General features: G+C 49.5%; 1 protein-coding gene across 1 annotated transcript; it reads right to left on the reverse strand.

Annotated features, from left to right (window-relative positions):
• Positions 1-1,301: 1,301 nt before the first annotated feature.
• On the reverse strand, positions 1,302-2,607 carry PtA15_3A568 (uncharacterized protein; the record flags this gene model as incomplete). The annotated part of the gene is made up of 6 exons (XM_053167548.1): positions 1,302-1,388; positions 1,472-1,516; positions 1,600-1,797; positions 1,849-1,935; positions 2,013-2,349; positions 2,567-2,607. 6 exons carry the CDS (start codon positions 2,605-2,607, stop codon positions 1,302-1,304), a joined length of 795 nt encoding a protein of 264 aa, XP_053018754.1.
• Between the last annotated feature and the right edge of the window lie 10,864 nt (positions 2,608-13,471).

Below are 13,471 nucleotides of genomic sequence, written 5' to 3' on the forward strand. Positions count from 1 at the left end.
TCCAGCCACAGTTTTTTAGACTTCTCTCTGGACAGTCAAGGTTCTTAATGGGAAACCTGAGGGACAGCCCTGCAACCTAGATTTTGAGGCAAAGGCCAAGTGATTATAAGGGACAGCCCTGTGATCAAGATAGAGGCAAAGGCCTGTAGAATTGAAGGGACAGCCCTGTGATCAAGGAGGAGGCAAAGCAAGAAGAAAAGGCAGATCAAGCAAGACACAGAGTTGTACCTCTGAGATAATCAAGGTTCAGTGAAAGAGGTTACTTACTGTCAATATCCTAGGCGCCTGTGACGGTAGGTATACTGGGAGTAGAGTAGGCTCTTTGGTGGTGATCCTGGGGTTATCTGGGTGGTGGTTCTGGTGTGCTGAAGTCTGTAGATCCGCCTCAGGCAAGGGGGATCCTGACTACGAAAATTTTCACAGTTTGCTTATGTAATTTACATATGTACATGTGGTTTGGCGCGCCTGGTAGCGCTGACACGTCACAACTGCGCAAGGGCGCCATAACTCAGTAACTCAGGGAAGGAGTATAGTTACAAGGAATTTATAAGTTGTAACTAGGGTTAAAATTGCATGAGGAAACAGAATATGAAGTCAAAACAAGGTTATCTCTTAAGATGAAAAAGATATAAAGTAATTTATATGTAACAAAGGTAGAACAGGCAGCTTTTAGGTCAGCTGTGATGACTCTAAGGCTGACAACATCCCCCACATTTGTTAGTTAATGGCCGCTGTTTTCCGTCACTGGATTTTTGCTGTCAAATCATCATGATGCGCATATGGCCAGCTTAACTCACCTGAATGCTTCAGTCGCCCGCTTTTGAAGATGATGGCCCAATTCACTTGTTGGACAAGTTAGTTTGACGCTTTCATGTCCAACTGGTACGACTCGTTGGACAAGCACGTTGGACAAGGCTGAATTTTTGGACATTGTAGGTCTGAGAAGTCTGATTTGTTGGATATTGTAGGTCCGACAAGTCAGCACTTTTGGTTTCTACAGTGCTTTTTGCTATATATGAGATTGGCTAATAATTTGCAGTTGCAATTACACCGGACTACAACATGCCCAATTGTTATTTCAGTCAACAACAAAAGACGATAAAAAATAAGTTTGTGGTCAGGGAACGAGAGAACATGAGACATGGGAGACAGAGGGAGAACAATAAGTCTATAGTATTGACGTGACAACAGCATCTCGAAGATCAAGAGCAAAACAAAGGCAGAAAGAGAATGCCATCAAGGGAAACAAGGAGCAAGTTCACTTGTGGAATTTAGAGAAAATAAAAGCAGGGGAGTGGGGTTCATAAGATGCCAGAAAAGGATGGGTCGGCCGCAGCTTCGTCGAGGCTCAACACATTCATAGCTTGAGAATTCAGAAAGCCTTCGTTCTGTGTGCGAAGGAAATGATTACAAAGCATCGGACGGGCAGTTAAACGGTTATTACTATTTGGAGAAGGGGGGGAGTGGAGACAAATGAGACGGTCCAAATCGTCGGAGAACCTGAACGACTGGGATGCTGGACGGGAAGAGGAGACGATGGACGGCGAGGCGACGGTGGCGGCTTGGCGGCGGCGGGGATGGCATAGAGCGGGGGGAGACGGCGAGCAAGTGGGCGAGGCGGAGCGGGTTCCGGGTGTCGGCGGCCCAGGACGGCGAGGTGCTGCTGGATGTGGAGGAAGGGACGAGGACGAAGAGTTCCAGCCCAGTCCATATCACCGACACGGATGTCCCTGGGACCGTGGGACGGCTGTCGATGACCATCCCGGACATCGGGACCAGCTCTTTGTGTCGCCAGTGCTACACATCCATCAGCACAGTCAGTCATCGGCTGCTGCTCGGCTGCTCGACACTTTTCAGAGAGAAGGAACACGGAATCGTTGGGGCTCCTAGCATCGACAGGAACCTCTCCGACTCGGTTCCTTCCTCGACCATCGTCTGTAAAAACAAGTTAACAGAGGGATTAAGCAACTCTGTGTAAAGAGAGGACAGAGGGGAGGAGGAGGTGGATGTACATTTGAGGCCCCGAACTCTTGGCACACTTGGCTGGCTAAGAGCTGGCATTCATCGACCTCAACGGGATCGGATGCGTGGCCTTTCCGCAGAAACAAGGCGCAGATCTTGATCAAGGAAGGGTAGCCGGTACACAGCACGCTGGAAGCTGCGGGATGGTTGAGAGAGAGTTCCGCAATGACGACGACCCAATGAGGAGAGTGTGGAGTGGGATGCGATGGAAGCGGGAAGTTTTTGCAGGCAAGGATGGTGTCGAAGCCGCGCTGGTAGACGGAGTCGACCCGGTTCAAGAGTCTGCCGCGCAAGGCCTGGACGAGCTTGGGGGGCTCCGTAGCCCTGCTGAACAATCACCAGCCGGGCATGGCCATTGATCCCGTGCTTCTTCAAGACTGGACGACTTTCTCCGCCTGACCCAGCGCCAAACTCTGCTGCTTTTTGGCATATGACACCCATGTCTTGGACGGCTCAATCTGGGATGGTGCTGTGTACATTGGGAAAAGGTGGTCTGCAATCAGATTGATTCCTGCTAAAGGGAGAGAGAGCAGACTGAACTTACGAGTGACCTGCTTGTCTTTGCCAGGGTTTGGAAGAGTGCATTCGGGTTTGAGCTGAGGGGTAGGTCCACGGCGGGGGTACTTCCTGCCACGCCCGTCCGTGGAACCAACGACAGGAGGGTAATCCGTGGGACCGACGAGGATCGGCTCGGTAACCCCTCGGTAAGCTCGTCGGTTCCACAAAACGCTTTTTTTCCACGTGGAACCAATGGGCTTCACACTTTTCCCCGTCAGTTCCACGATGTGCCTTCCTGGCACGCGTGGAGACCACGTCAGCTCGTTGCTCACGTCGGTTCCACGGCATTTCTTTTTTATTTTTACTTCCAGCCAGGACCACCACAGGCTGCTCCTGAGGTTTTGAAAGTCCAAGAAAGCTGGATATTGAAGAGAGGAAAAAAAAATTGAAAAAAAAAACTTAACAAAAAAACCGATCACAAACCATTGTTTGGGGGGTTGATTATGCGTGAAGCGCTGGTCTCAATAATGTGAAATGGTCGAGTTGCACCACCCGCAAACAGGTGTGGTTTTCTCCGCAGCGGCCCCCTGAAAACTCGTGCGGCCCCCGGACCCCCTAGCTGCATATCATTCGGGGTCCTTATGGGGCCGACCGGTCATCAGCATACATCTCAATGACCGGCAAGCTGGCTGGTCATTGAGGTTATAAAGTTACCTCAATGACCATCTGAACGGTCATTGAGGTATACATAAACCTTGATGACCGGCCAGCTGGCTGGTCATTGAGGTACATACAGTGACCCCGCCATGTAAGCATAAGGATGGTGGACATGGATCCTATGCTTACATGGCGGTATGCTTATTAACGAAGTAAGCATAAATCAGTGTAGGCCTATATAGGACTGTCCTATATAAGCATTGGAAATACTCAGGGCAATTTATGCTTACAATGGCAACCACTGGGAGTGGGTTGCCGTGGCCGATGGGATAGATTCAATGTTGCTCCACCTTCATCAACCCACACACCAACACACATCTTCGAAATGCACAATGCCCCCCACAGATTCCAACCTATTCAAAATCTACCTGGACTACAGGATTTGGGTGGACCCTGACTGCAACTGAATCCCCAGGGCTTCTTTTGATCACTCCGAGTACAACCTTGTCGGACCCCGCAGCACAATCCCTCCGTTGGAAGCTTGTCTCAAAACCATCTCTGCCTCTGAATTCCAAGAAGCCGCCAGAAACCACCTGATTGCTGCAGACCAGAATGCTGGGGTTTTAATTGCCAACACCATTGATACTGACATTGTCTGGTGGAATTACACGGCCGCGGAGCGTGGCAAAAACAACGAGAGCCAGACTTACACAACAATGGGTGGGGGATCCATGGCGTGCGAGAGATTTTTAGACGCCATGCAGATGTTCACAACAGATGCGATTGGGGGGCAGCTGAACTTCTGAAAAATTAGATCATTGCGCGTGGCTTGAGGTATTTGGCAGGTAGATGATTGGGAAATCACAAGGATTTTGGCGAAAAGAGATTTTACCTGCTCACTGGCCAACATTGTTGAGGTTGATGAGCTGTAGTTGGAAAGTTCTTATGGTATGAGCTGTAGTTGGCAAGTTCCTACGGTTGGACAGATGAAGAATAGCGTAGATATGTAGTACCTATGGCCCCTCGGCATCTTTTCCCAGTCCTATATAAGCATATTTTTCTTTTTTTCCCCAAATTTTTTATGCATTATGCATTATGCATAAAAAGCATCAAATTTGCAGTAACCAAAAATGGTGGACGGCAATCCTATGCTTACAGCAAATTATGCTTACAACGTGTATGCTTACATGGCGGGGTCACTGTAGTACCTTGATGACCGCAGCCGACTGATCATCAAGGCATAAACCTTGATGCGGCTGGTCATTTGTATACTTCAATGACCATCTCAATTGAGCGGTCATTGAGGTGTATGCCTTGATGACCAGTTGTCTCCGGTCATCAAGGACCTTGATGACCGGTCAGCTCCGGTCATCAAGGACCTTGATGACCGGTCAGCTCCGGTCATCAAGGACCTTGATGACCGGTCAGCTCCGGTCATCAAGGACCTCGATGACCGGTCGGCTCTGGTCATCAAGGACCTTGATGACCAGTTGGCTCCGACCTCAATGACCCGAGCCGGCCGGTCATCTGGATACCGCACCTCGATGACCGTCTCAATTGAATGGTCATTGAGGTGTATGCCTTGATGACCAGTCGGCTCCGGTCATGATCAAGGACCTCAATGACCGGAGCCGGCCGGTCAGCTGGATACCACACCTCGATGACTGTTCTCAATGACCGTTCTCGATGACCGTCTCAATTGAAAAATCATTGAGGTGTATGCGTTGAAGACCGGTTGGCTCCAGTCATCAAGGTACCTATGTACCTCAAGGGTCAGCCAGCTGGCCGGTCATTGCGGTGTATGTATACCTTGATGACCGGAGCTGACAGGTCATCAACGCATACACCTTGATGACCGGAGCTGACCGGTCATCAAGGTGTGGTATCTAGATGTCCGGCTGGCTCTGGTCATTGAGGTGTGGTATCCAGATGTCCGGCTGGCTCCGGTCATTGAGGTGTATGCCTTGATGATTGGTTGGCTCCAGTCATCAAGGACCTATGTACCTCAAAGACCAGCCAGCTTGCCGGTCATTGAGGTGTATGCATACCTCAATGACTGTTCAGATACAACTTGATGATTGGTTGGCTCCGGTCATCAAGGTACCTATACACCTCAATGAACAGCCGGCTCCGGTCATTGAGGTGTATGCCTTGATGACCGGTCAGCCCCACAAGCACCCCAAATGATATGCAGCTAGGGGGTCCGGGGGCCGCATGACTTTTTGGGGGGCCGCGCAAGTTCCGCGGGAAAACCACTGGGTGTGGCTGCGGAGAAAACTAAACCTGTTTGCAGGTGGTGTTTTGTAGCACTCCCTTGCATCCATCCTTGCCTGTTGGCTGTGAGTTCAAGTCCCGCTATTGACAGTTTTTGACGGCCTGATACCCCGCCGCATTTTTAGCGCCCGTCTCCATGGCCACGTGGATTCCACGGGTACATATCTGTTAATATCTGTGGAACCCTTGGGGCCATCACAAGGTGCCCCCGTGATCCACTTGGTGGAGAGCATGTGAACGTGTGGACCAGCAGCCGCTGGTCCAACCTCACGCAGGGGCACTACGGGGAATCCACAAGGATTCCTTGAGATATCCTTGTTGAAGGACTCCCCGGGTGTAGTGTTGAGGGACACAGGGACTGAAACAACGGGGGCTAGCGTTACTCACGCAGGGGCTTGACAGTGAATGATAGGATTGATATTCAGCGAGGAAAAGAACAGCTAGTGAGAAACCGGTAGACTGTAGTAGTGGGCTGCTTGGTAGAAGCATACACAGACTACATAGCGGGCTTCACCATCTCAACAGGTAGTGGCCAAGGTTTGGGACTGAGAAGAATGTCTGCTGTACAGGAGCGCAGCGGGAGTTGTGGGTTGTCCAAATAAGCGGGTAAACAGGCCAGGCCCGGACAGGTGTCACAGCGGAGCCGGTTTACAGGCCGTACCCAAACAAACCTGTCTGGCAGAAGGAGCTGAAAAGGGAATCAGAAACACAGCCGAGTTTCACCCTTAAGCCTGTTACAGGATTCAAGGTCCTGGATCAGGCACTGTTTCAGCCTACACCCTTTAAGGTGGCGGTCTTCTGCGTACGCCAATGCCAAAACGCCCAGGAAACCGCCCAAGTCACCGGTTATGGTCAGACTTGGCACACTCCTATTACGGAGTGTGCTTTGGCACATTCCTATTACAGAGTGGGCTTTGGCACACTCCTATAACGTAACGGTTGTATTGGTCCGAGAGGAAGGAGGGGAAGCCTCTTGGACCGATATGACATATATTGGTCCAAGAGGCTTCATGGCACTGGTGGATGACTGGGAGTGGAAGGGGGGTGAGCTTACCGGTAACAGCTATTGGGTTTCTTTTGGTTTGGGTGGGTGGTGACCAGCCAGTGTCCGACAGTTGCCTCACAGAGAAATGATGGTACTGGCTATTTATGTAATCTCACAGGGCAGCTTGGGCTGTTCACTGATTTCTTGGCACACTCTTATAACGGAGTGTGCTTTGCCACACTCCTATTGCGGAGTGTGCTTTGGCACACTCCTATTGCAGAGTGTGCTTTGCCACACTCCTATTGCGGAGTGTGCTTTGGCACACTCCTATAACGGAGTGTGCTTTGGCACACTCCTATTGCGGAGTGTGCTTTGGCACACTCCTATAACGGAGTGTGCTTTGGCAAAATCCTATAATGGAGTGTGCTTTGGCACACTCCTGTTACGGAGTGTGCTTTGGCACATTCCTGTTACGGAGTGTGCTTTGGCACACTCCTATAACGGCGTGTGCTTTGGCACACTCCTATAACGGAGTGTGCTTTGGCACACTCCTATAACGGAGTGTGCTTTGGCACACTCCTATAACGGAGTGTGCTTGGGCACACGCCTATAACGGAGTGTGCTTTGGCACACTCCTATAACGGAGTGTGCTTTGGCACACTCCTATAACGGAGTGTGCTTTGGCACACTCCTATAACGGAGTGTGCTTTGGCACACTCCTATAACGGAGTGTGCTTTGGCACACTCCTATAACGGAGTGTGCTTTGGCACACTCCTATAACGGAGTGTGCTTTGGCACACTCCTATAACGGAGTGTGCTTTGGCACACTCCTATAACGGAGTGTGCTTTGGCACACTCCTATAACGGAGTGTGCTTTGGCACACTCCTATAACGGAGTGTGCTTTGGCACACTCCTATAACGGAGTGTGCTTTGGCACACTCCTATAACGGAGTGTGCTTTGGCACACTCCTATAACGGAGTGTGCTTTGGCACACTCCTATAACGGAGTGTGCTTTGGCACACTCCTATAACGGAGTGTGCTTTGGCACACTCCTATAACGGAGTGTGCTTTGGCACACTCCTATAACGGAGTGTGCTTTGGCACACTCCTATAACGGAGTGTGCTTTGGCACACTCCTATAACGGAGTGTGCTTTGGCACACTCCTCTTACGGAGTGTGCTTTGGCACACTCCTCTTACGGAGTGTGCTTTGGCACACTCCTCTTACGGAGTGTGCTTTGGCACACTCCTCTTACGGAGTGTGCTTTGGCACACTCCTCTTACGGAGTGTGCTTTGGCACACTCCTCTTACGGAGTGTGCTTTGGCACACTCCTCTTACGGAGTGTGCTTTGGCACACTCCTCTTACGGAGTGTGCTTTGGCACACTCCTCTTACGGAGTGTGCTTTGGCACACTCCTCTTACGGAGTGTGCTTTGGCACACTCCTCTTACGGAGTGTGCTTTGGCACACTCCTCTTACGGAGTGTGCTTTGGCACACTCCTCTTACGGAGTTTGCTTTGGCACACTCCTCTCACGGAGTGTGCTTTGACACACTCCTCTTACGGAGTGCGCTTTGGCACACTGCTCTTACGGAGTGTGCTTTGGCACACTCCTCTTACGCAGTGTGCTTTGGCACACTCCTCTTATGGAGTGTGCTTTGGCACACTCCTCTTATGGAGTGTGTTTTGGCAAACTGCTCTTACGGAGTGCGGTTTTGGCAAACTCCTCTTACGGAGTGTGCTTTGGCACACTCCTATAACGGAGTGTGCTTTGGCACACTCCTATAACGGAGTGTGCTTTGGCACACTCCTATAACGGAGTGTGCTTTGGCACACTCCTATAACGGAGTGTGCTTTGGCACACTCCTCTTACGGAGTGTGCTTTGGCACACTCCTCTTACGGAGTGTGCTTTGGCACACTCCTCTTACGGAGTGTGCTTTGGCACACTCCTCTTACGGAGTGTGCTTTGGCACACTCCTCTTACGGAGTGTGCTTTGGCACACTCCTCTTACGGAGTGTGCTTTGGCACACTCCTCTTACGGAGTGTGCTTTGGCACACTCCTCTTACGGAGTGTGCTTTGGCACACTCCTCTTACGGAGTGTGCTTTGGCACACTCCTCTTACGGAGTGTGCTTTGGCACACTCCTCTTACGGAGTGTGCTTTGGCACACTCCTCTTACGGAGTTTGCTTTGGCACACTCCTCTCACGGAGTGTGCTTTGACACACTCCTCTTACGGAGTGCGCTTTGGCACACTGCTCTTACGGAGTGTGCTTTGGCACACTCCTCTTACGCAGTGTGCTTTGGCACACTCCTCTTATGGAGTGTGCTTTGGCACACTCCTCTTATGGAGTGTGTTTTGGCAAACTGCTCTTACGGAGTGCGGTTTTGGCAAACTCCTCTTACGGAGTGTGCTTTTGGCAAACTCCTCTTACAGAGTGTGCTTTTGGCAAACTCCTCTTACAGAGTGTGCTTTTGGCAAACTCCTCTTACGGAGTGTGCTTTTGGAAAACTCCTCTTACAGAGTGTGCTTTGGAAAACTCCTATTACAGAGTGTGATTTGGCAAACTCCTATCACAGAGTGTGCTTTGGCAAACTCCTATTACAGAGTGTGCTTTGGCACACTCCTGCAACGGAGTGTGCTTTGGTACGCTCCTACAACGGAATGTGCTTTGGCACACTCCTACAACGGAGTGTGCTTTGGCACACTCCTGCAACGGAGTGTGCTTTGGCACACTCCTGCAACGGAGTGTGCTTTGGCACACTCCTGCAACGGAGTGTGCTTTGGCACACTCCTGCAACGGAGTGTGCTTTGGCACACTCCTGCAACGGAGTGTGCTTTGGCACACTCCTGCAACGGAGTGTGCTTTGGCACACTCCTGCAACGGAGTGTGCTTTGGCACACTCCTGCAACGGAGTGTGCTTTGGCACACTCCTGCAACGGAGTGTGCTTTGGCACACTCCTGCAACGGAGTGTGCTTTGGCACACTCCTGCAACGGAGTGTGCTTTGGCACACTCCTGCAACGGAGTGTGCTTTGGCACACTCCTGCAACGGAGTGTGCTTTGGCACACTCCTGCAACGGAGTGTGCTTTGGCACACTCCTGCAACGGAGTGTGCTTTGGCACACTCCTGCAACGGAGTGTGCTTTGGCACACTCCTGCAACGGAGTGTGCTTTGGCACACTCCTGCAACGGAGTGTGCTTTGGCACACTCCTGCAACGGAGTGTGCTTTGGCACACTCCTGCAACGGAGTGTGCTTTGGCACACTCCTGCAACGGAGTGTGCTTTGGCACACTCCTGCAACGGAGTGTGCTTTGGCACACTCCTGCAACGGAGTGTGCTTTGGCACACTCCTGCAACGGAGTGTGCTTTGGCACACTCCTGCAACGGAGTGTGCTTTGGCACACTCCTGCAACGGAGTGTGCTTTGGCTCGGACATTCAAGTAGGTAGTCTGAAACTTTCTCACATTTAACATTCAGCTGCTGACTCTCAAAATTTCCATTGTTTTCCACATTATTTCTATCCCATTTCAGGAAGCACCAGTGATGGCTAACTCATCCAAGAATCAAGCCTCTAAACCAGTAACTACCCATGAACGTGAAGATATCCCATCAACTGACATCAAAACCCAAAAGCACTGGAGCCTACAGGGGGGGCTTGCGCTGGATATTGAGAATGCAGTCAAGGAGATATTCCTTTGAATTCCTCATCCAATCTTTGGCAACTTGGAAAGGTTTGTAGAGACTGTAAAATGAAGATGTGTCTGGTGAGAGTCGAACTCACGACCTCAGCTATGCTGAGACACATACTAGAGTGCTGCCTTTACCAACTAGGCTACAGACGCTTGTGGCTGCCAGCTGGGTGGTTGGTTGGTAGTGCTCATGGGTCGATCCAACAGCCCTCCATACCGTGGTGATACATCATGGTAGCAGACTAACAGACAACTCAACAAGGTTGATGATTCCCCAACTTGATTTCTGTAACTGCTATGAAGAAACAAGAGCCTTCAATCCTGTCCGGACATAGGCTGGCTTATCTGAGTGGTTTCCCGAGGAAGGCAATTGGGATTGTTTTTTTCTTATGCTTGATTTACTCAAATCAACCAATCTTTACTGCACCGGAGACAACATTCCAATCCGCTTTGCCGGATTTGAACTGGCAGATGCAATAACTCTTTTGCAACTTGATTTTAATCCACTTCGATCTTCACACTGCTCCTCAACCACTTGGGATATTCCCATGAAGAAACTCGCGCTACATCTTGTCACAAAAATGGACAAGATGAGGAAGGATCAAGGATACTCCACACTGATTTTTGAGGTGAAGTAAGCTAGTCAGGGTGACTTCTAGGTATGTACCATTTTCCCTGGCTGAAATATGTTGTTTGTGCCGTAATCATAGACCCCAGTCTGATCTTCTCTTAATCTGGCTGATTGACACCTTCAGGCCGAGCTGCAGCCAATCCATTCCTGGCAAAGCCCGCGCTGTGGTGGCCCTTTTTGTGGTCAGCTAGTCACACCAGGGGGGAATGTGTGGCACTCTCTGGAGAGTACCAAGCCGTAACTTTAGCTGTGGAATTGTCTTATATTAATCCAATGTCATCCTAGAAGTCATCCCCAACTTATTTCTATCATCATGCTCATGTCAGCGTGAAATCAAACATGATGTGGAGGGTGGAGTGATTTTTCCACCAGTCTGAACTCATGAGTAATTCAAACTGCTGTTGAACAAGTTTCTATACTGTCTAGCTTGGTTTTATCAATTTGGGGGTGTGGACTATGTCTTTACCGGTGGATCAGTCTGGTGCAATATGGCCTATTTATCTGTGCTTTATATCTACCATTTTTTATTCTTGAGATGATGGATTTAAATGAAGCAATCATGATTGTTCTGGTCTAGGTACATGATGAGGAAGTAAAGCCTACAATGGTTTCTGCTAAAATTTCTGGGAGGAGTGATGTTGGTGACAACTACATCCATGATCTGGATTTGTTGTCTGAAATGCATGGTTGATGTGCCAGAGGCATGTGCAAATAACAGTTAAAACCAGTTGAAAAGTGCTGTATGGGCAGAATTCAAGGCAAAGTTCCTTCCAGAAGGCAAATGCAGAATGCACACCTGTACAATTGACTTCCACGTAGTTCAAGCCCAAAAACAGAGCTAAAGCCCACATGATCACCTGACCAGGAAGTGCCTTGCCAAGGGATTTTGATTGCTTGCATCTGGACAATCAACTCACATGTGGCATGCAATGAATGTGCACTCATAAAAACGTGCCAACAGATGAATGTTTGGCTTATGAGCACTTAAGTGCTGGTTCAAGGAAGTGATATTTTTAAGGTTTGGTGACCAAGAATTGAAGGAAATAGGTGTTGTTGCCTGGCCTGCTTAGATTTCCCAGCAAACAGGAGGAGTGCGCCAACATACTGGACATTTTCATAAATTTTCTTGGGTTTGTTTATTATACCCTATTCCAGATACAGATTGCATCAGCAAAGGATGCTGTTGAGGCTAGCCGTAGTCTGGCATTTCTTGCTTGAGGCAGGAAAGCCATGTGAAAGGAGCAATGATTGTGAAGATTTGACCCACCAACAATCACATCCTTCCTCTACCTGTTATTTTTGGCATAGTTGAATGATGTCCCACCCATATGAGCTTGCCGTTAGCCTCAGACTTCAAGCTATGGTGTGTCATCTAATTTGTTTGTGCCACAAAGACAAGCTTTTCTACATCTGTAGACACAATCAATATTCTTGTTTAAACATCCAAACTCAAACTGCACCTCAGGGTCAAGGGCCTGGGGATGCCAATGCAAACCAACTTTGTTGGCCACATGTGAGCAATTACTATTGATTCCCAATAACACAATCAGCAAAAAACAGAATCATTTGTCCTTGAATGGCCAAACCAACTCTCCTCCTACCACAAACTAAGATCCAATCTCTTTTGGCAAATGGAGACCTCATACTGTCTGGGGAAATTCATCGTGCCCATATCGTCATCTCCGATCTCACCCGGCACCAAAGCCCCACAGGTGGGCTTCCTGCAACGCGGTTGCCAGCAAGTACATGTGTATGGCGCACGACAGACAAGAATAGGAGATATCAGCATTGCTGCAAGCAAGCACCTCAATCCGTTACTTGGGCCAATATTGGCATGTTTGAGTCCAGTCACTGGCAAAAATATACCACCTACCAATCCCAATATCATGAAGCTGCGGGCTTTTGTAGTGATCCGTTGTGCGGTCCAGCCCGAGCTGTGGGGTTGTGTATTCAGCAGTTTAGAACACATGGACCGTATCCGCAGGGCCTTCGTAGCTGCACAGACAGAGCTGACACCCATCTGGAACTAAAAACCGAGCCTCTTCTTTGACATTGCTCATGTGGCCGAAAGACCTGAAGCAAGTGCAATAGCAAGATCAGCTGGGCTTTCTACAGCTCTTTGCCAATGCCGTACCACGTTAAAGCCTCATCAGCTGACTGCCCTTGAGTTCCTGCAAAAGCATGAGTCATCAAACAATGAAGCAGTGCCACTCTGGCACCATCCCTCCAATGTGTGGATTCAAAGCTTCCTGGATCAAGCGGGTATCAAGACTCCGGACATTTCAAACCAACCCAAGTGCCGCGGATCTATCCTTGCAGAAGACATGGGGTTGGGGAAGACAATGACCACCCTAGCCTTAATATTGAGCAATGCTGATTCTGCTGTGGAATTCTAATGGGCAGATTGGGTCAACCAATCAGCAGCTACGTTGGTGATTTGCCCCCTTGCAACACTGTCTAACTGGGAGAATGAGATTCACATCCACTTTAAGAATCAAGCATTCCCTTATCATGTCTTCCACAGTCCGAATCACAAAGAGCTCAGTAGGCAGAGCTTGCAATTGACTTTGGTAGTGCTGACAACCTACAAGATGATTGGGGACAGTGGAAATCACACAAATTCTAACCAACTCACAATTGAATCCCTGAATCTATGCTGGTACAGGGTTGTTGTAGACAAAGCACAGTGAGTCACATGGTCTACGTAA

Source organism: Puccinia triticina, chromosome 3A (assembly GCF_026914185.1).
Source record: "Puccinia triticina chromosome 3A, complete sequence".
NCBI lineage: Eukaryota > Fungi > Basidiomycota > Pucciniomycetes > Pucciniales > Pucciniaceae > Puccinia > Puccinia triticina.